General features: G+C 40.3%; 1 protein-coding gene across 1 annotated transcript; it reads right to left on the bottom strand.

The window, feature by feature from the left end:
* Window positions 1-1,572: 1,572 nt before the first annotated feature.
* On the bottom strand, window positions 1,573-23,346 carry SLC9B2 (solute carrier family 9 member B2). The gene is made up of 12 exons (XM_036381761.2): window positions 23,215-23,346; window positions 20,516-20,615; window positions 19,148-19,331; window positions 17,664-17,834; window positions 14,893-15,035; window positions 13,027-13,154; window positions 11,951-12,126; window positions 11,320-11,426; window positions 10,049-10,198; window positions 7,566-7,674; window positions 7,252-7,388; window positions 1,573-6,284 (listed from the first exon to the last, which is right to left on the bottom strand). Exons 2-12 carry the CDS (start codon window positions 20,603-20,605, stop codon window positions 6,045-6,047), a joined length of 1,635 nt encoding a protein of 544 aa, XP_036237654.1. The 5' UTR covers window positions 20,606-20,615; window positions 23,215-23,346; the 3' UTR covers window positions 1,573-6,044.
* Window positions 23,347-23,799: the final 453 nt, after the last annotated feature.

Here is a 23,799-nt window from a genome sequence, read left to right as displayed (position 1 = left end):
GGGAGAAAAAGATACCAACTTTCTCCTTTGTGAATGTATTTTCAGGCAGCAGATGAGTGTTAAGTCATGCTAGCTGAAGGTCTGGCCTGCGTGGTGTCTAAGTGGGCAGTTTGTTGGTCTTACACAAAGCAGCCCAGCTCAGACAAACCCCACACTGCTGGAAAGTTTCACACAGCATCCCAGGTGGAGTGCTGGCAGTTCCAGGCCATATATAAACCAATTTATTGAGCAGGTCACCCGCCACCATTAACCCTGTATTTTGGGCCCTATTTTGGTGGTAAGGACACAAATTTGCCTCTTGCAAGTTCCCTTGCATTACAGTCACTACTTTTTGCATTGGGAATTTTCAAGGGATGAATGGGTTAAGAGACAGAAGTGAGGATGCAGAGCTGAGCTGTTCTCTTGGCTTGTTACTCATTCAGAATTATTATTTAGGCAAGTCAGAACGTTGCTGTGCTGAGGCTTAAATTCAGATGCAAATAATTACTACTTACCTAACAGCTGGATTTCTAATTAATTATTCTAAAGTGCTTAATTCTCCCATGAAATAGTGTATCCATGAGTTTAAAAATAAAAATTTGGTCCATGCTCCAGTTTTAGACAATGGTACCATGACAGATCTCACCCATTCCTTAACAGCATTTCATTTGACCCTTTGTTAGGTGGGAAGCCCCAGAGCTGTTGACAAAGGTGATCACCAGAGTGCTGAAACAGAAAGTGAGTCAGAAAGCTGTTCTCACACATAAGGAAGGGCTCTTGCAGCAGCAGCAGAGTTAAGGTAGATCATTCCTCCTCCATTTGTGAGAGTTGTAGTTCTAGGTTCTAAAACCTCTTGCCTTGCAGCAAAAGATGGCAGATCAGGATGTGACTGTGTATTAAATGCCTGCCTTTACAAAGTGTGTAACACTACCATGGTATAATGTTTATTGTTTAAATGCTTCATGGTGGTCTTGCCTTAATGGATGAGCAAACCATAAATGTATTAGGATATGAACATTTATAACAGAGAAAAATATATAAAGGTAAGTGTCTTATACTGTTTTCACTTATAGATGTATATAGAATACCAATCCCCAATTCTTGGGTTCGGTGAAGAAATTACTGTGAAATGTAAAGCCCTGTCTTTGACATTTTTTTCAGGGTCTAAAAACCACAGTCTACTATAGCAGACTTATTAGACACAGGCCTGTACGTGCTTCCAGCTTTTATCAGGATACTTCTGTATTCAAACAGATTGGTTTCCTCTGAAATCACAACCAAACCTGTTAAATTAAGGGAAACCTTGTTAAAGTGAGTAATACAGCAACATGGTTTTGTTTCTCCCTAAAAACTCCTTGAAGAGAAGAACAAGGTTTAACCTCTTCATTACTTAATCAAGCTGTGTTAAAGATGGAATTTTTTTTTTCTCCCTACTTGCTCTTAGATGAGATAGTTTAACAGCAATCTACAGACATGGCTATAGGATAAAGAGGGACAGTTTTTTGTTTGTGCTTATATCTGTAAGGGCATGGAACAAATTTGTAGTGTTGCAAGAGCAAGTCACAGTTCTTCTGTAGAAAGCACACTTTATAATTTCCACAAGATAATTTAATAAGAATCACAAGCAAGATAAGTCATAGTTTCCTTGGATTTCAAAATCTGTCAAGGTAATACTCTCTCATGTCCACAGAACTTCCTATAGAAAATCTCAAAGAATTTACTAATCTTTTCTATCTGAAGTCAGAGATAGATAGCTAAAAGCTGAAGTGCCTGTACAACTCTGTGTCTCACCAGCAACTGAGAAGTTGAACTAATTATCTGACTTTTCTAATCTAATTGGGAAGCTCCATACACAGGAATAAATTTGCCCTAAATACCAATAAAGACTGGAATGGAGGTCATAGGACCAGGTCTTCAGTGTTGATGGAAAATCTGGGGAAATTGAAATCAGCATTTTGTGACACCTATTTACTCTACAAGAACAGCAATGTTTTCCTGTCTTTTCATAATTAATTTGAACATGGTTATAATAGAATACAAATAAACTTGTAAAATAGGTTTGGAGAAAGGTGTCTGACTCGGGGCAACTACTAGACAAAGTAAATATAACTGAAGTGCAATTGACCAAAAATTTGATCTCTTGCACTCTATTTAAAAAGCAAGATACAGAAACTATCATCCATTTTGTGGCTGTATTACACCATGACTCTTTCACAGTTAATTTTAGAATTCAGTTTAAATTCCATAAAAAGCTCAGTTTGGCTGAAAAAGAGAGAGTAAGCAGTGATTATAATCACATCATCATTACATCCCCTGGCCTGCTGGACTCCCTGCTTGCAGATAGATAGACAATTTCTGTCTTTTCCCATATGCTGCCTGCTGTAACTGCTGGATGCTGGCTGCTGGGAACACTTTCTGCTGTCAGACCTTTCTGCTGCAGAGGTTCTTGTGAACCTTCTGGAACAGCAGACTCAGACTTCCCCCACACTATGCCTGTGATTATGTCTGCATGACAGCGGGACTTGGCTTATCAGTTACTGCACATTGTGCTCTTATTTTATTTCCTGCAAATAAGAGAATACCATGGCATAATTATTTAATTGGCTTGAATTTATACCTTATTCATTAATGATTTTCAAGGCTTTTTGTTAAAAAGGAGGTGTTCTTTAATGTCAGGCTTCACTTGTACTCTTACTGAAATCTAATCTCAAAGTTAGTTGCTGTTCAAAAGCAGCTGAAACTGTCACGATACTTACTAAAAAACCCCAGTCTCTTAAGTTCTTAGTCCTGACATACCATTTAATGAAAAGATGCTTTCTTTCTGGAAGATAAGGAGAGGGAACATTATAAAGCATTAAAGCTTTTATTTTTAGATCTACAGGTCCCTATAATAATTCCAACCTGATACTTTTTGAAGATTTAATAAAAGCTGGGGGAAAGGAGTCTCATGAGAAATATGGACATAAAATGGCAAGAAAAGAAAAATCTATTCAATCTCAGATTAACAAAAAGATGGCAAGTTTTCATTGGTATAGCTTATTCAGGCATTCAGAATTGTGGAAGTGATCTAATGTATAACTGAGAGCACACTGAGGTTACAGGAACAGTCAAATCCCATTGATGACATGCTGTTTTGCCAGGGAGGAAGTATTAGAGGCTATCACAAACAAGAGCTCTTCATCAGAGGTTTGCTTTTGTACTTAAGGTTGTGTCCAAATTTAAAGGGCTGTAATCCTTACAACATCACACTTCTGTTATTGAACACATTCCAAATTTGGCATAGTGATCCCTCTGTGAGGATTCTACTTTTTATAAAGCTTTACAAAAAAGTGAACTCCTTTAAGTTTTACTCAAGTCGAACTATTTTATAGACAGCTACTGATGAACTGAACACTGTATTTCCTCACCTTGTCAATTAACTTTACCAACATTACAATTTCCAATTATTTAGCCTCCTATTAAAACTACATGCATTTCACAAAATAGAATCAATGAGGTTGGAAAAGACCTCTGAGATCACTGAATCCAACCTATGACCACCATGTCAGCCAGACCACGACTCTCAGTGCCATGTCCAGTCTTTGCTTAAACACTTCCAGGGAAGATGAGTCCACCTTCCTGGGCAGACCATTCCACTGTTTAACAACCCCTTCTGTGAAGAAATTCCTCCTAATGTCCAACTTAAAACTTCCCTAGTAAAGCTTACGACTCTTCCTCTCGTATCACTGGCAGCATGCCAGAAGAGTCTGACCCCCACCTGGCTACACCCTCCTGTCAGGGAGCTGCAGAGCACTAAGGTGCCCCCTGAGCTGCCTCTTCTCCAGGATAAACACCCCCAGCTCCCTCAGCCACTCCTCACAGGACCTGTGCTCCAGACCCTTCCCCAGCTCCATTGCCCTTCTCTGGACACACTCCAGCACCTCAATGTCCTTGGTGCAGTGAGGGGCCCAGAAATGGACACAGCTTTGAGCTGTGGCCTCACCAGTGCCCAGTACAGGGGGACAGTCACTGCTCCTGCTGGCCACACCACTGCTGACACAGGCCAGGATGCCCTTGGCCTTCCTGACCACCTGGGCACACCCTGGCCCATGTTCAGCCGCTGCCACCAGCACCCCCAGGTCCTTTTCCACTGGGCAGCTTCCCAGCCACCCTGTCCCTGCCTGTGGCACTGCCTGGGGCTGCTGTGACCCAAGGGCAGGACTCAGCACTTGGCCTTGTTGAACCTCCTTCTGCTGGTCTCAGGCCATTGATCCAGCCAGTCCAGATCCCCTGCAGAGACTTCCTGCCCTCCAGCAGATCAACACTGCCACCCAACTTTGTGTTGTCCACAAATTTGCTGGGAGTGCACTCAATCCCCTTATCCAGATCATCAGTAAAGATACTGAACAGGACTGGGCCAGGTGGACACCAGGAGTGCACGTGAAGTAGGCAAGAACAGGCACAGGAGGCCAGGTATGTCACAATAAAGACCAAGCACAGCACCCTTAACCATTGCTCCAGCTTCAAACCCATCAGGTGCAGTTTGAAAGCATCTTCCTTTTGGGTCAGGAGACAAACTTGAAGTGAACTGAAGATGGTACAATCCCGAGGAAGCAGAGAGAACAGCAGTGTGCACAGTTAGAGAAATATAATGTACTTGATAACTGTTAGGGGAAAACTTAACAGATAATTTCCTGACATTTTTATCATTGTGCTGGAACTGCAGGCTATGAAATTGAAGTATTTCTCAGGAAATTTTCTTTTTGCTTAGAGAGTAAGGCTTATACAAAGGCATTCATGTAAAGCTACATCTACAGCTCATCTGTATGGCATATGACTCTCCGCAAATAGTACAGTGTCAACATTAGAAGTATTTAAGTAGTTAAAAGTATTTTTGTACATCTTTTTTGTTTTGCATATTAAAAATCTAAAAGCTAAAATAGCAATTATTTGTTCTTACTAATGCCAAAACCTATACACCATCAAATGTATTCTACACAGGATGCAGTAATGAGTTCAGTGAACTGTAGTGTAGCAATCTGCAGGAGAGTGTTGTCCACCTCAGTTACAGGCACAATCTAATAGCCTTTCCAAAAAATAACACAGTAAGTTCCAGTTTTTGAGGGATGCTGTACTGACCCTGTGCCTCAGAATGGAGTTACCAACAACTTCCTTGAAGCCAGACAGATTTGCTGGTATCTGTCAAGTGATACCAAACCTGAAAGGCAAGAGTAGGATTTTGATCAACAGAGGTTACTCCTGGCTGTAGAACAGCATCTCTCTCTTGACATCATGTTGTGTGAAGGCTGAGGTACACAGGTGAAGAAGCAGCAATCCCAATCCCATACAACCGTCCCCCAGGCCTTATAGCCATCCCACAACCCTCATCTTATTATCAGGCTCCGTCCTTTTTTCTGCTGGCACCAACATCTTTATTACCAGTCTATGATGACCCCAACTGTCTCTTTGAGCACCAGTTGCTGTACGACCAGAGCTGACAGTCCTTGAAGGCACAAAGGAGTGCATCAGCTATGAGGAAGAACAGCAATAGGGAAAGACAAGTTTTGGAACACAACTGAGGAAGGAGAGAGAATCACCAACTGATCAATCACCAATCATTAACTAACTGATGGCAGGACTTGTTCACTATGTGTCAACAACCACTTACTTTGAAGTTGCTTTCTTTGAGTTGTATAACTCGTCATCTCACAGCCCAGTTTCAACCATCAAGAAGTTATTCACATTAGTCTCCATTTTTTTTTGCTTATATTCTGCCTCATGACTCCACTCCACACCTCAACAATTCTGACCCTCTCCTTGGCCTCACCACCCACACATTTCAAGTAACTCTTGACTGCTAACTTCTCAGTGACTCACTGCCAGGTCATCTTATTCACTGTATGTTCAGCTATTTCATCTCAAGGCATTATCTTCACATAAAAATATTTCATAGAACTCCACCAGGGCTGCTTTAAAAATAGCAGGTGTGACTGATAGTTTTAGGTTCCTCCAGCACGATCAGACATGCCATCTTTACACAGCAGAAGTGTCAGGGTTGAAGGACCAGACTGCTGCAGTTGTCCGTCTTACGAAGGTTCACAGGCCTCTGCCTCTTCTCCAACCTCTGCACCTTCCTCATCCTCCTTGCTCTTTGTCTGAGCCTTCTGCAGAAGTCTGGGCCCTGCCAAGCCGATAACCAGGGCTCCAATTGGAGCAGTGATCAAGATAGCCAAGAAAGCTACTGTCAGTACATCCATTCCAAACTTTTCCTTTTGCTCATCTTGATGTTGTCTTGCTGTATCCAGGGCAAGAGAACCTATTGCAGCCTGCAGGGAAGAAAACATTACTGAGATGGAGAAAGTAATCTTTAGTACTGAATGAGGAAAAAAGCAAACCTATCATTAGTCAACATTTCACAGAAATTTGACATTTTTAATACATTCAACCTGTTTTTAGGCTGTACATAGCGAAGTAAACATTGTATTACACCTGTGAGGACAATTTTCACTTGCCTATGCTTGGAATTTCCTAAGCTAATGAGTTTATCTGTGTGGCTTCCTCCTGTGAAGAACATTACTTAGCTGCCATTTTATCCACATTTCTGGGGAATGTGTGATTAATTAAACAGGCCAGTATATTGTGTATTGCAGTTGTGAAAATGCCTCACTTGGAGAATGTATCCTGACAATAGTCAATTAGTGGCAGCTTCTGAAAATTTATATCACTGATAATGTAATAAGCCTTGCCTGTTTTGATTATTAACTTTTGTTTGCAAGTAATCATGCTATTGAGGCAAAGTCCAAATGACATGACAATCACTGAAATAAAGGAGCAGGAATGTAGCCAGCCAGAGGCATCTCTGTTAATATGGCTCTCAGACTACTCCTTACCAAAATAATCACAAACTGAAACCCATTCTGAGTTCGGATGTGACTGTCCTTGCAGACACTTATGTGTAAGAGGGAAATGCTTTTACCTTTGAGAGTTCTCAGAATCTGTATGTGAAGGCACAATAATCAGCAATGGCTGAGAAGTGGTTACATTTCCTGTGGTATATATACAATTCACTGTCATTAAAAAGAGTAAGCCCAGGATGCAAGCAAAACACTTGCACACAGAAGGTTCTCCACACACTTTTCAAGCAGTTAGAGTGTTTTCGAGTATGAACAGTCAATATTCTACATTCAGCTCTCATTGGGCCTGAACCTTTCCCGCTTACTGCTGTACTAGTTAGGGAGCTTTGCTAAAGAAAATAGATTTAGCCTGGAATGAAAGTGATGTTGGATTGTTTACCTGGACAGTGGCTTTGGGAATCCATGCCAGTGAGACAAATACCTTCTCCTTGAAATTAAACCCAGCAAAGGACACCATCAGGAACGTTGCTATGATTCGCACAACTAGGGCAATGCCTAATATAGCAACACAGAGCCCTGCAACAGACAAACACTTCTCAGTGCTTTTGTGCATAGGTGCTTCTGGTTTTTTTTATTTTTTGGGGGGGTCAGCCATAATCTGCTTTGTTTTAGATTTCTTTATAGAGATTCTTTCGAAGCCAGTAATGAAAGCTGGATAATGAATGAATGATAATAATTTGTGAATGATCTTACCAACAGTTTCAGGCCTAAGAGATGTAATGGATACTTCTGCTCCAATTAAACCAAAAAGAAAAGGCTGAAAGATATTCCATGCAACTGCCACAATTTTTTCTATTTCTCTCTGCAATAAAAACAAAATGAATCTGTAAATTCACATAAAGATGGCCAACCAGACACAACAGTTAAGTAATCATAGGACGAAGTGAAAATGTTTCATAAAGATTATCCAGAATTGCTCAACTTTCTTTGACCTAATACTAAAACATTCAAAATCAGTTGCACACCTTTTGAAGGTCAGACTGAGTCTGGCTGTCCTAGTAAATAAATGTTTGATGTCTTGAGAGGAGAAATAAAAAGCACTGGTGTTTGAACAGTAAGAGAGCAGTTTGCAGACAAGAGGAAGAAAATAAAGCATTGTTGATTTTCAGTATTTAGAAAGATGTCATTTCAACAGCTTTGCCATGAAGTTTCTGAGCCTTTGGGAACTGCATGTCTAAACATGTTCTTCCATTTGTAGCTGAGCAGAGTCTGACTCTCCCAAGTTTCAGTCACGATCTCTGTTCGTGCTACACTCAGTCAGAGGCCTCTCTCCATGTCAGCAGGAGCAAAGTCAGCCTGAAAAAGTCTGAAATCACATAGCAGGAACAAGTGCTGAACTTTCCACTGCAATATAGTGTATAAAGGCAAACCCATCTTTTCTCCTCACGTTTGAACTTTACACAATTTTCCTAAAACAACTGCTGCCAGAGTAAACAGGAATCTTCCACTTCCATGACAAGGTACACATAGTATATCAAATAGCACTTGTCTTTCAATTAAGTGGGTTCTACAATAACAAATGAACCTTCAGGAAGGAGCGTGTGGAAAATATAAGTTCAGTGTTCTGTCACTTAGTAATTAATCCAGGGCATAGACATGTCCCATCCTTGGTATTCTCTTTGGGACTGATCCTGCAACACCTCTTGCTCTTCTGTCAAGGAATGGTAGGTTACAGTAACACAAAAACTTCTGTAACCATAGAGAAAATGAGGTGGAAATATATATATATATATGTATGTGTGTGTGTGTGTGTGTGTGTATATATATGTAAACATTTTTTGCCTCATTTCTCCTTGTTGTTTCCCCCTTTTCAGTTCTGGCAAAATAAAATTAAATTTAAAAAAATAAAAAAGAGCCCCCAGAAATCTCCTCTTTAGGGATTTCAGCCTATTTACTGCCCATTTGACTGCCACAGGAATAGGTCCAATGTTCACTGTTCTCTGTAGACCGTGTTTGTCAAGTGCCTTCCACCATGGACAGTGGGAGGCAGTGGCCTTTGAGAAGTTCAGCAGGAAAACCTCGGTAATATATTGAGTACACACGCACCTCTATCTTTATCTGAGAAAAAAAGAGCTAAGGCATTTGACATCAATATACTTAAGGTCATGAAGCTTCATTCACAGATTAAAAGAATTTAAACTAAGCCTTTACAGACTGCATATACTCTTTTAAGGTTCCTCCTCCTATAATGGTTTAAAAGCTTTTCAGTAGAGAGCTTTATCAGTTGTAATGTCCTTAACTAGTTAAGTCCCAAGAAGAGCTTTTCATCCTTTAAAATTGGACAATCTTAGTTCCTTTTCATTGTTATAACAAACCTTGGTATCTTTATAAAGTCAGGGTCAAGATGGGGATAATAACATGGACTCTACTATATCTAACCCCCTTTCCTTTTTCTTCCCCTCCTTCTACTGAATGTCACAAAGCTATTGCTGTGGAGAGAAAGATGCCCTCAAAACATTAAATGTAGATGGGATCAAGCAAAAGAGGCAGTCAGACATAGCAAGGCAGCAGCAGTAAGATGAAGTAGGCTAGGCCTAAGAGAAAGTGAATAAAAAGCAGTCCTTTGTATGGCCTTACATCATCATTTATTGTGTGCACCCTGCTCTCTAAGTTATCCAAATTACGCTGGCTGAGATTTGGGAAAGATGAGAGAGGATAGTTAATCACTGCTTTTCATTTCACCTCCTCCAAACCACAGGGAACAAACCCTCAGGGTATTCAGGCCATGTACACAACTGCATCTTGGACACCCATTTGTAAACTTAACCATAAAGTGACTGTGTACAGACACTCCCAGAGCTGGGAACTGAAGCTTTGGATTGCTACTGTCAAGTGCCTAAGTCTCCTTCATATGGCTTAAGATGTCTAAGAAAAGCTGAGCATTTCTCAATCAGTACACCAGGCTCTGTATTGGCAGACATAATGCTCTACTGACATACATGGTCACTTTCTGTCACAGGAAATGCTAAACACTTCCAAAACAAATGTACAATGTGCTGCTTGGTTTGGTGGGGTTTTGTTTTTTTTTTTTTTCTTGTTTGTTTGTTTTTTAAATCTGTACACCCTCTACCGCTTCACAAATATACCATTACCACTCCAGACAGAAATTCAAGCTCCTGTCAGGCTGTACATTCACCAGACTTTGGATATGGTATGCTTCTTATGTAAACATTCACCTTTTCATCAGACCATCCCACACCTGCAACAAAAGCTAAGACTAATGTGCAAAGTCCTCCTGATCCAGGGAAGCCAAAGTAGATGCTGCCAAAAACAGCAAACATGGACAGTCCAAGTATAAAATATGATCTCTTCCATGCCAAAGATGCCTGCAGCCAAGGAAAAAGAGAAAAAAGTGAATTTCTTCCAGAAATGGGGGAAAAAAGTTACTCCTCTTAATTTTGAAATTAAGAACTTGAAAAGAAAATTAAAAATTAATAATTCTGAAGGAATCAAAGCTTCCAAGTAGAATTGAACTGCTCAGTTCGATTGAGGATTTTTTTCAGACATTAATTCCTAAGAATACAAATTTTGAAAATGTAATTTTTTCCCTCTGCACACCCAAGTTCTTATTGCCACTAGGCTATATTTATCACAAGGAACATGATGCTCTGTTCCAGCAGCTCTGCCTCAACTCTCTGATAGCAGGATTTTCTACCTGTGTAGTCAAGTATTACAAGTTTATCCAAGGAAAGGTGAAATCTTTGCCACCAGATGTTTTTAAGGACAAGTCAAACATTTGCCAGGAATAATCTAGTTTTATTTCATTCAGTCTCACAGCAGACAGTTATCTGCCATTGTTCCTCATTTCTATCTAACTCTTTAGCTCTCATATCACACTTCTTACATTATTTAATAACAAATTTGATGCCACTGAGGGCAATAGATGCTCTGAATATCAACTTTGGTAGTCCAGAGTGTATCTACATTCTTCCACAATTTTCTGTTCATTTAATTACCCCTCAATAGAAAATTCATCTAGCACTTTCTATAGATGTAATTTTTATGGAAAGTAACACATTGTAATTAATACTTACGATATGTTCAATCACTTAAAACCTCTAATACATCTGCTTTGTTAATCCTACTGGATACATCCTAAAGAAGTACATGTGTCTTTATCAATCTAATGAATTATGTTACTGTCTGAAATGGGTATCAGACCCTTCCTCCATTTCCACTACCTTCAATGAGAGCAGGATGGTGAGCTGGGTTCCTAACTTCCATCAGGGAGGACTATGAGATCATACATTATTATTGGTGCAGTAAATAAATAATCACCTTTAAAACACATCCTCACTTGATAGGTTTGCAATCTGGAAGCTGCTAGCACTGTAAAAAGCTTTCCCCAAAACCAGCTTCACAGGAAGTTGGAAATTAATAACTAAAGAAAATAATCCCTTAGCAAAGAATCACTTGATTGTATTTTTTTTTTAAACTAGGTTTTTACCTGATCATGGCTTGGGAAATATCGAATAAACATTCCTAGAATTCCCCCAGCTGCTATTCCAACAGTGACCTCCAGCACTCCACGGAGCACATTGTACAGAGTAGAACCTATTTTGCAAAAGGAAAACACATTCAGTAAGCCATTCACAGAGCTTCGCTCAAACCATGCTCCAGACCTATGAGGTGATTCCAGGACAGTGTCTGCTTTAAATTACTTGGGGCAAAGGAGTTCAGGAGGGAACCTATGGGCCTGAAGGAACTGGATGGTGCAACTTTCTTTCTCTGAAAGCTCATGCCAAGAAAGTGTGCAAGAGAAGTCAGAGAAAGAGCCACTGTAAGAACATTGCCAAACTCAGTGAAATTTCAAAGCATCATGTTGGGCACGCAGGGCCAAGACTTGGCAAGTAAGGGAGCAGTCAGGGAAAAATATTCTCTAAAAGTTGTTGTGACCCACAACTCAGAGCTGACCATGTTACACCAACTTTTGAACATGGGTAATTTCCATCTCAGTATTTAAGGCTATACATGACTTTTATAATGAGATGCCATTAAACCAGTCAGCCATAACAGAGCACACATTCTCCAAAATATCACTGTTCTGCATTTCATTATGTACAGATTAACCAGCATACCAGAAGAGAAAGCCATCCCAAGGCAAGTGTTGAAGCCTGTGATAGCCAGAATGTCATCGATGCTGCCAGCTGCCATTAGCAAAGTTGGGACACCTTTCTCCACCCCGTATCCCCCAGCTTGTAAAATCAGCATGGAGGGAACCACCACAGCAGGGGAGACTGCACCTAGAACAAAACTGAAAAAACACAGGTTCAGCATCTCAAAAAGAAAGCACTGAACTAAAAAAAACTTCAAAATGTTCTGACCTTAATTCTTTTGAAGTATAAATAAGTAGACCTTTATGTAAAGCATTTTCCTAACCTTTCCCCTCTAATTACACGCAGGGATATTTCTATGCAGATCTGCAATCAGCTCTTACTTTCTGCCCAACTCAGTAACATTAAAAGTAAAAGGCTCCATAGGATAAAACTGGAGTTTCCACTGCAGGCCAGTTATGCTCCCTGACAGACGCCTGGATTGTCCCATTTGGAAACCTGGTCTAGACATGCTTATGACTCAGCAGCCCAGTTCCTTCTCATAAAATTCAGCATGTGTCAGAGGAGGAGTTCACCCATCTTGTTCTAGTGTATGGGTCTGGCCCAACTCCACCAATTTAGACAGGACTAGATGGAAAAGGTCTTCTCTTCAAGGGTGTTACTCTAGAATGTATTATGCCATATCCTTGTCCTTGACTTGTGACAGGAAGGCTGTCCTATGTGTATCTCTCTGTATGGAAGTTCTGAATTCCAGTATGAAGATTGTCCAAACTGTGGTATAATTTGCTGTCCCTAAAAGCCCCCTTTGATGTGGTTCAAGACTCGGATTGCACCATCCTTCTTTCTTCAAGTGCTCAGGTCACAAACACAGAAAAGTAATGATGCAAGTACTCCTCTGCAGACTGAAAATATGACCTTTAAATAAGCCACAGAGCCAGACATAAAGGGTAAGCAGAAGACCAGAGGGGCTGAGTGCAGCTTCCCAAATGGCACTGAACTGAGGTCTCTGCTTGGCACAGAGAACTAACCACAGTTGGATCACTGAGCTGCAGCCTGGAAACCAGCGCTTTTGTCAGAGAGGAGAAAAGGCAGTACATTACCCTAATATAAATCCCCATTGCCATGGCAAATGCAGGAACAAGTAGGCAAGGACAGCAGCTGTGCCTGTTTCTGAGAGGCACGGTCCAAAAGCAAGCCGTAAACAGACAGCTTTGAGCTTCTTAAGAGCCTGCAATCATACAGGCACAACAGTGTCAGAACCCTTGGCTTTACAGAGAGGAAAAACATTTACAATCTGACATGGCTTGTTAAAGAATCCTGTCTGAGCTGCACTATAGGACATGACATGGCCTAAACTAGAGATAAGCCCAAGCCCAACCGGATTTGGATATAAAATTTTAAGTGTGGCAGTGAATCTAGGTTTGATAAGGTTCCTGAATGTCACAGGAAAGAGTAACAGAAAATTCTGTTTGGCTTCTTGTAATTTGCTCCATCCACAAAAGATTTTACTATAATCCCAGAAGTTGCATGAGCAGCCCCCAAAATTGCCCCAAAATCTATGAACAAATCATGAAAAGTTATAGAACTACATCAACAAGGAGCCAAGAATCTTTCAGCTGTCTCTTACCTGATATTCAGAAATTAAGCTCCTTTTGAGCTCAGCAACTTTTAAAAAAAAGTTTTCTAAACTGGGATATTTGCTTCTAACAGCTGGCTTTAACTGTCAGTCACAAACATGAGTCTGCTAGGACAGGTCCCTAATTTTGATATGAAATTAAAAAAAAAAGAAATAAAAAAATCAGTGAGTTCCATTTTTTACCAGTCCAGTTTATCCCAGCATAATCAGGACTGAGAAGAGAAACTGACTTCTTTGTCTTCAGAGTTTCAATTACATGAGGAAAAATTGTAACTGCATCAAAGCATTGCCACATACAGAGTCCAAGCAACAGTTTTCTTACCACATGGAAGAAAAAGAAGTCAAAAATGAAGTTCCCTCAGCAAAAAAAGTTGTTATAAATAGAAATGCAGTCTCACAGAACTGGGCATCCAAACTGTGTCTAACAACACAGAGTTCATGCTCCTACAAGCCTCAATGTCTTGGAAAAGAGGATGATGATAATACAGGACAACAGATATTTTTCAATATTGACAAAACCTTATTTTCCTAAATAACTGTAGCAAATGTAGTTTTTCCCTGTAGTTTTTCTTGGTTAAGAGAAATGAGTTTAGATGTTCTAAACTACCACACTTTATCTAAGTTTTATATAAACTCTGAGTGGTTCCTTCAACAGGGAGGCTGTTTCAACAGTATGGCACAGCTTTACTGCAGCCAGCTCATTTTAAATAAGCAAAACCTTGCCTTCATCAATTTATGAAGTATCATGTTTCTCAGGGTGCAGAGACTTTTTTTTTGTTCACAGGACTGCTATTGGCTTCATTGTGATGAGAATCATTATTTCAGTAGTGCAGCAGGATTCATCTTTGTAATTAACATATTTGCATTAAAATGGCAATGATTAAAAAAAAAAGTATAAAAAAGTCCCACGGGGACTTTTTTGTTTGGTTGGGATTTCAAAAACATTGTCTTTCAAGGACTGGGGATCCCTTGCATTGCTTCAAATTGTCAATATAAACTAACAGAGAGTTGGTCAGGGAATGTAAACTCTTCCTGACAGACCTTGACAGTGCACACATCCTCCATATGTTCCACTCACAAAATTCAGGAAATTAAAATAATAATAAATTTTTTTCTTCAGTTTTTTTTTTTATTGCTTGCCTACTGTACAAATCCAACTACCAATATTACCATAGAATATAATTATACAACAGTAATTATGCTTTCTGTAATGATCTAATTTCCAGATGCTCCAAGACCGAGCAGTTCAATATTTTTAATGGAACCAATTATTCAGGTTTTTTTGATTGCTGTTGTATAGTCTGCCACACACAAATGGCTGGTGCCATACCTTTGGATCCAGGCCGAGTCCTGCTCGGGTCAAGATAATGGAAAGAGCGATGTTCCTTAGTGCTGCAGACCAGCGTAGGTTTATCTGGACAAAGTCACTGATGAACGGGGTATTTCGGATTAGGAAACCAGCAAGTAGCATCCCTTAAGTCAAAACAAATAAGCTCTTGTCAAATTATTTTTTATTGCACAAGAAAAGCACACTTAAACAGACACCATATCATGTTTTTATGAGAGAAAAAGAAATAATTTGTATCCCAAATTATTAGCCATGTTTTAACAATGGGACTGAGGCATGAGAAGAGATAAACACATTTAAAGCAGTGAAAGTGGCCTCAGAACCCAGCAGGTCATCAATTAATAAATTAGTCATTAATAAATTAGCAAGATGCTGATCCACAGCTTTAGTCTGAGTCAAAAGAACTCAGCTTTGTTTACCAGGTGCAGGTCATACTTAGCATAAGCAAAGACACCTCTGCATTCTTAGATTCTTTTCTTGTTAGCTTATTTTAATATAAAAATAGGAAGATCATCTAATATTGTGCATTTATCTCAGAAGTTGGGAATTGTTAAAAATCCTCTTAGGCATAAGAAATGCAGGTAACACAGGAACCATAATGCTGCATTCACTAGGATATATAATCTAAACCAGCTCATCATGGACTAATTTAAACATTTTCAAGTGCTCTGGCAATAGGACTCTTACACAAAGAGGGGACAAAGAAGGGAAGGGAAATCAGAAACTTTGTTTTATTCTCTATTTGAGCTACTTGAAAGACACAACATTTTACAAATACTAGTAAAACTATCCAAGCAGAGACTTCCTGCAAAGCTATTGAAGCCACAGCTCTGGAAGTATATGGAAAAGTACTGGAAAAGTTGACTTCAAATACGGATCTACAGAGGATTCATTGTGAGTCCTGATGATTCAAAGGTACATTTTTGTGGCATAATTTTATATTAGTCATGTTTAGAAACAGGAAACTAAAAAAACCCAAAAACAAATCACTGTGCTCAGGTTGGTCCCAGCTCAGTGTGAGCCTTGACTGTGAACTTGATTTGTCCTGGGACACTAAACTTTCAGACATTGCTCTTTCCACCACATCTTGGGAAAAAAAAACAGTGTCATAATTAATTTGTGGTACCTTATGACAATTATATGAGGCTGGCAGTGTGATCACGTGCTGTTTGCAACATTTGCATGAGGTCCAAGTCACTGGAGCTACCCTGATCCGGGAATCTATTTAACAAAGCAAAAATCTCCACCTCAAAGGATATCTTAATTGATTTGCTCCATGGCTCCTGCTGCAGAAACCTCTCTGCAATGTGCACCTAAAATGGTTGTTTCAGTACCAATATCATTCCTTTTTTCCTGAGAGAGGCTCACCATAAGGTGCTTAAGTGCTCAGCCAGCCACCTTACACTCTACTGGACCTAGCAAAAGTGGATTATAGGCATGTAAGAGCATATGGTTTGAATTTTTAATGTAAAATCAGAATATTTGTAGACATTGTCTGCTTGTCTTCTGAGTCATAGATTTCTCCAGTTTTCCTCAAAGACTGGGGATAAGAACTATGAACTCTGTCCTAAACAACCCAAGAGACATGTGCTGTCATGCTGAAGTTTCTGCTGTCCAGTATTACCTGTCTGACAAGCAGTTTCATGCTCAACTCGTAACTTTCAGATACAGATGTAATTAAAAAACTCCCAAACAAGCAGAACCCAAATGGTCAGAAATACTTTTATTTGTTTAAGAGGGGTGTTTACTTAGAAAGGGCAGACTCCCTGCATATGACATTGCGTGTTCGTACTGCAGGCATGCATGCCATATGCAAAACCTCCCTCCCTCTCATTTGAATTTCTTTCCTCTGGTGAAACTAAACAGCACAAGAGTGCACAGGCTGTCTGGACAGAGCCATGTGAGGAGCTCCTGTGTGAGGCACAGCACCAGCTGTGCAGGCTACAGAGCCACACCTGGCCCACCCTGCCAAGCAGTTTTACTGTCTGTCAGCAGCTTTACTCATTTATGCACTAAACACAGCAAGGGGACAGCATACAGCTGTGGAGAAGAACCTGGAGCTTCATTTCCAGCTCCACTGACATCACAGCACTTCAAAATATTGTAGAGGATAAAACCTCCTCTAGGAAAGAAACCAGAAAAGATTCTAAAGATGTTAGGATTATTTTCATCTCCCATTTCTATTTTGCATTTCTATGTAACATGAAATAGGGTGTTGATGTAAAAAAAAAAGTTATGATTTAATCAGAATAACTCTCTGCAGAAGATCTATTCCTTGTTGTGAATTTATTTTCTCAGGTTTCAATTATCTTGAGATGAAGGAGAAGAAAGAAATCCTTTGGACTACCAGTAGCAGGGAATTGTCATAAAGTTTTCTTTGGGAAACATTTTCATTGTGTGAGATACTAAAGAAACAGCTCAGCAATAATTTTACAAAGAGATTACTGTAAAATGATGTCTGGATTAAGATTCCTGTTTGGTATTATTAACCCCAAAGACAATAAACTTTAAGTCTGTAGGCAAGCAGTTCTCTGACCCACAAAGAATTAAGAAGAGAGCCTTGGGTAATTTTACCTGAGCCAGTCTGGGGAATTTTGCACCTTCTCAGGGAGGACCAGAAAAAGTCATTTGGAAATGCTACAGATTTTGAATGTGACACAGTTTGTTTGTTCCCAATCCAAACACATCTACCCATACAGATACTACTTGACAACACAAAATATGCAGGAAGAAAAGAAGGAAGGATGTCTTACCCAGAAGAGCGGGGAGAGGGGGTAGTGTTCCTATTTTAATGAATCCAAAAATTTTACCTCCGATGACAGCAAAGAAATAAAGAAACAGAATTCCAAAGAGATTTCCACCTGGGAGACACTCAGCCCCAGTTATGGACCAAACCACAGCCCAAACCAGAACCACAAATGCAACTGGAACAAAACAAAAAATAATTAACACTTAATAATATCTTAGCAACAACTTTGCTGTTAGGTCATATTTGTTTTGCTATTGAAGAAAAACGTTAGCCATGACTTTTAGAAATAAAACTTACCTTAAAAATTAATTTACTCATAACAATGTAGTTAATCTTTGATGGTCCCCAAACTGATGTTCTGATTTTATAGATGCTAAAGTATTTTAAAATTGGTAACAACACGAACATCATTAAATAAATTTAGTGAGCCTTTGTCTGCTGTGAAAAGCACTTCACAGGTTCCAAACTTAAAGCAAAGACTTTCACTAACTTATCTTGAATTTGCTTATCTTCTTTCAGCTACTTCAGAACCACAGTAAAATCTACTGTTGAATAGCCTGGCTCTATCTTCAAGCTGATGAATGCAGCTCCAGTCTAATTTTTAAAATAATTGAAGCATAATTATTTGGCTGAATGTGTTTGTGCAATACATTGTTTTCCCTGGGAAAAAAATTGTGAAGAGGGTCATGTCTCTGGACATCTGGAGTACAAATACTTTCCTTGATACAGCAATCAAAGCAGGATAATACAGAGGGGGAAAAATCCTGAAAAATATTATGGGAACAGTGTGTGAAAATATTATAAAATATGTGAAAACATTTGCTCTTTCAAGGTTCACAAATCTGTTCCAACAGTTGCCCAACGAGAACAGGCATGCATACATAAAAAACAGGAGACTGAAGGAGAAGAAAAAAATGTGTTGAATAAATGTCCTGCATTTTCAAATTGGAGTTTTCTTAATCTTACTTGAGAGTGACAGGGGGCAAAGGAAGACCAGTAGATTTCCAAACATAAAAGCTTAAGAATTCCAAGTGGCTGTGGAAGCAATCAAAGACACGTGAAATGTCTTTTGTTAGGAAAAATCTCAAATAATTAGCTAGCCAGGCATCTCTTTTGGGAGTTCTCAGTTTAGAACAAATTCTAAATAAAATAGACCAGTTTGCCTTTGCAAGCCTGTAGTACTAAGGACAAACTATCAAGACAAAAATTAGGAGGTCTTTCTTCTGATAAAAATAGTTTGCAGTGCAAAAACATTCCTACCATAGTAAACATATGAGACTGGAGAAACAAAAACTGTACATTCAAACATTTGTTTCATCTTTTTTTTCCCCCTCTGGCTCAAACATTCAAACAATGGTGTGATAAGTAAAACACAGCTATTTCCATTCATTATTTTCAAGGACAGTGGACAGATATCATCCCATTCAGAGAAACAAGTACTTCTTTCGCCACTTCTCATTTTAATTAAACTCTGTGTCTCTTACCTACCATTTGTCACTGTTTGGGCCAGTAAACCCTGAGGAGGACAAGCAAATATTTGCCTCCATGTTCTTGCAGGTATTGAAGACCCTGCTGTTGGCTCTGGAGGTTGCTGAGTGCAGTGGTTTAAGAGAGCAGTTTCTTCTGTTTGTGCATTCCCATCAGTACCTTTGGCACCTGCTGTTGGTTCCTGCTGAAGGCAAACAAGGAGACTCCCTCAGAAGTGGCACTGTGTGTGTTTGAAGCAGTGAGCACAACCTGAAGTCTGCTGAGATGCACTGGATCCACACTGGCTACAGGCAACCACATTAACTGAACAACCACTATAGGAATGCCCAGCTTTGATGTAATTCTGGCATTTTTAGCCCTGTGTTTGTTTTTCTGCATTGCACCAAGAACTGTATGTGAGAAATTGCAGGACATTTGCCTTTTTATCTGCACCTGACAGGGCTCCTATCCCAACAGATATAGCACCTGTGCAATAAAAATATTTGCATATTTGATGAAGAAACAATAATAGCAGGCCAGGCTCAGCTTGTCTTGTATACACAACTAAGCATTTATTAATATTTTCTACAATTTGTTAATATTCTGCTTCCAGACTGGATTTCACAATAGAATTAATGATTAGCATCATTCCAGTGAGATGGTACTTTTAATATAACTCCTTAATAACTACTGTTGCAAAGTCTGGAACCAAAATAACAAAACAAAGATGAAAGAAACAGCACAGCTGGCCAGCACAAGCTTTACTCACATGATCCATTGCTGGAAGGCTCAAGCTGGTAAGTCAAAGTAGAGATGGAGAAATACTGTAACTGGGAGTCATTCCCTTGAAGCTGTTCTCTTATACTTGTACATCTACTTATCCATATTCATAAGCAAAGCACTTTTTGACCATTTTTGGATATGTCTCACTTAATTTTAGCATTATTTTTGACAAGTTAATCATCTCCCTTCCTGTATGATTATTCATGTCAGCATATTGTCATACTGTAGACATGGAATTCTGCTTATAATGTGGTTTGGCTCTTCTCCAGTAGTAGTTCCACATTTCTGATTATTTTTCTGTCTCTTTCCTCTCTCCCTCTCTCTCTGTATATATATGTATCTTTTTTTTTTTTCCTTACTCAGTGTCATGACTGGAACACAAATCTCATGAGCTTTCAGAATGGAGTGACTTGTTTACCCCATGATTCTGTGATCACCATGTGCATAAAGATGTGCCATACAGACATCTCTATGAGATACACTCAATACTATATGCTTACTTTTAAGTGCCGCCTTTTAGATTAAGAATTTTATTCTTAAAAAAGGAGAAAAGGAAAGCAGAGTTCTCTCTGACTAGAATAATACTTTGGGATCTTAGTTAATTACCTCACTTTGCTCATGCATGGGAATCATGCCATTTCCCTCACACACTGATGGTTCAGAATCTTCACCGTCATTTACATCTTCCCTTACCATTGTTGCAAACCTAGAGAAAGAAATAAAGGGGGAAAAGTTACAGAGAAGCAAATAAACACTGTTTTCCAAATGGATGACTTCTCAGTGATGTCTTTTCCCACAGACCATGTAGAAAAATCTTCTCAGCCCATCAAATTTCAAGTTTAATGATTTTTGTGTCCCTCTGTATGCTGTGCCTAAGAACAAGAGACAGAAACTAACTGAAGAACTGTATTAAGCTTAGAAATTCAAGCACAAAAAACCCCAGTAAAAACCCACAAAACCAAAAAAAAAAGTTTTAGAATCACAATTATCTGTGCTAACCTCTTCATTCCTTCTTAAAACCACAGCTGTAATCTTTATCTATTTGTGCCTCCTTTCAGCACATATTAAAGGTTATTTGCTTATTGCTGTCCACTTAGCAGGACCATTAGGACCATTCTGTAAGTGTCACAGGTCCTGTGTACATATCAGTGCAAGTGACCATTTAATGAAATTAGAACAACTATAGCTTCTAAAACTTCAAGAGGGGACACTTTCCCCCTAAATTAAGCCTGATTGATCCTGGTTGATTTTCAGAGGAATTTTAACAATGTGTTTTCTCTAGATGCTACTAGTTACAAACACATTGACTGAGTATCTAAGAAAGTGAAGATGACTGTTTGAATAAAGATCAGGACTTTTCACAGCTTGAAGCCTGAAGAAACATGGCTCTTTTTTTACTGATTATATCCCATGGAGGTACTTCTCAGAGTAGGAAGTAAGATCCAAGTCAATTGTGGATAGTTACCATTGTATTTGCTCAACTCTAACTGGTCCACTACTTGTCCCATAGATTCTAACAAGAAATATGGCAGTGCACTGTTTTGTATGTCAGATATTTTTTGGTGCACATATTTACTGTGGTTTCACAAGTGTGAGCCATCAAGGGGGGCAGACATATATCTGGAGACAGACTTGATAGTGTTCTTTCTTACAGCAAAGCCTGGCACATATCCTCCATCAGCTAAATCTCTTTGAAGTCTTTTAAACTCCTCTGGCCATATAAAACATCAGCGAAGTTACCCAGAACTTCTGAGCCAAGAAATTCCTTCCTTGCTAGATAGTTGGAAGGAAGTCAGAGCCGATTCTCACAATTATCAAGCCTCAAGTTTAAAATGAAATATTTGATATTTGGGAAGGGCTGATACCATAAAGAAAAGGGCCATTCTAACACCTATGAGGTTTTGTTTGAGCTGTTCTGATATGAACAACTTGGTTATGCCTCTGGCCTGAGGCATAACCAAGGCACAGCAGAATACAGAGCTATAGGCAAACACTTTCAGTGTGTTATAAGTTAATAGTTTTGCTTTTTCCCTCGTTCCTATTTAAAGGTAAAGTGCTTATTTACTCAATTTTCAGTACTTTTCTGTATTTTTAATTAATACTTGCAGAACCAAATAGTTGTGGTTTTAGAATTTTAGGCTTTTTAATGACATTGGTGATACTTTTGATTTGGTTTTTTTTATCCTCTCATTGGGACTGGGAATCCACAAATGCCAATCCTCCTAACTGGAACAGAAAGTACCAGCTACCAGTGCCTCCCTCCTTCCCTTCACTGACCACTTTCCCAGAGTGGTTTTATATACTTAATTTTGCACTTGGTTTGTGTGCAAGCAAAGGACAGAAGGATATCATTCCCCATCCAGCTCTGCACAGGCAACATCCCAGATCAGTCACGTAGCTGTTGACACAAAAATAATTAATGCTTCTAAGAGTTAACTGGTTAATTAATACTTCTGAGAAGAGCAAGTCCACCTCGCCACAGCTTCAGCTCCTGCAAGTGCTGTTCACAGCAGTGTGTGGGACAGGCAAGATGGACTAAGCAGGGATATCGAATGTTCTGTTTAACAAGAATGGCTTCAGGGAATGAATGACGAACCTGACAGTGCCGTCCTTATCTGGTTTGTGGCAGGTCTTCACCCTGTTGGCAGGATCAAGAACCTACCTCCAAGAACTGTCCTTTGGATCAACAGGACCAAAGTGAGTAGTTACTGTACTTATGCCAGCAGGGGTCTTTGGGAAACTCACAGATTTTGGGTGTTTTGTGGGGTAGGGAGGTTGTTTTGGTTTTTCAATTCCACCTTCTATGCCAACAAAAATCAGTGATTGAGAAATCACTGAGAGGAATTTCTATCTCAGCGTTAAGGCCTATCCCATGGAAACCAGCCAGTAAGAGACCTATTTTAGTACCTCTCTGTAAAAGACACTTTTCTCGTATGGAGAGCGGAAAGGTTTGCACTAGATCCGCTCGTTCCAGTTCTTTTTGAACGGGTAGTGAGGGAGAGCTGATTGACAGGGACAGCACATGCACGCCTACAGCAGGAGCTGTCGGTGACTGTCAGCGCTCTGCTTTGCACACAGCAAGTACAGAAAGCCACGCACACGAAATACCGCAAACCCCACCGCAGCAACCGGCACTCAGAGTAAACAACGATTAAAACACCCAAACCATCATTATCCACAAAAGGGCGCCAAGTAGACCCGGGAGCAGTCTCCTGCCGGCCAAGCCCGCTCTCCACTCGCACCCCCGGTCACCCCTCCTGCTCAGGGGATGGGCTGCAGCGAGACCAGGGGGGCACAGCACTCACCCGCGGCAAAGCGGGGCCTCAGCCAGGGACCCGCTCCCCTCAGCCTCTGCCGGCGTGGCCCGAGCGGGGACAGCCCCGCTGCTCGGCTGCGGCTCCTCCTCCCCCGCTGCTAATGCTGCTGCTGGCGCAACAGGCCCTCCCCTCACCGCCACAGCTCCGCCAGGCCGGCAGCTGCAGCTGGGGATGCCCCCAAGGGCTTGCCGCAGGCCTTGCTGAATGGGGCACCGCGGGAAAGGCGGCAGGAGACGGGCCATGGTCCGTGCTGTCAGGTTGGTGAGAGCGATGGGTCCGATCCTGAGCCCAGCCAAGGCTCTGGACAGCCGTCAGGGCACCCAGGAGGAAGATTTTTGTCTCTTTTGTAGCCAGTCCCCCATGAGATTCACTGCATCTGCTACACACGAAAAAGGCTTTCTGTGCTGCCTTTCCGATGACTGTGGGAGAATGCATAGGGAAGCTACACACCATCCTTTAACCCAGACTTCGCCACTGGAGAGGTTGGAGATGAGGCGCAAGGAAAGGGTAAGGAGCTGTTGCTGAGTCTGCTCTGGGTGCGCACAGACAAAATGCACTGGGGCAGGCAGGAGA

Source organism: Molothrus ater, chromosome 4 (assembly GCF_012460135.2).
Source record: "Molothrus ater isolate BHLD 08-10-18 breed brown headed cowbird chromosome 4, BPBGC_Mater_1.1, whole genome shotgun sequence".
Classification (NCBI taxonomy): domain Eukaryota; kingdom Metazoa; phylum Chordata; class Aves; order Passeriformes; family Icteridae; genus Molothrus; species Molothrus ater.
Note: the sequence above shows the minus strand (reverse complement) of the source record. Positions and strands in the feature narration are given on the sequence as shown.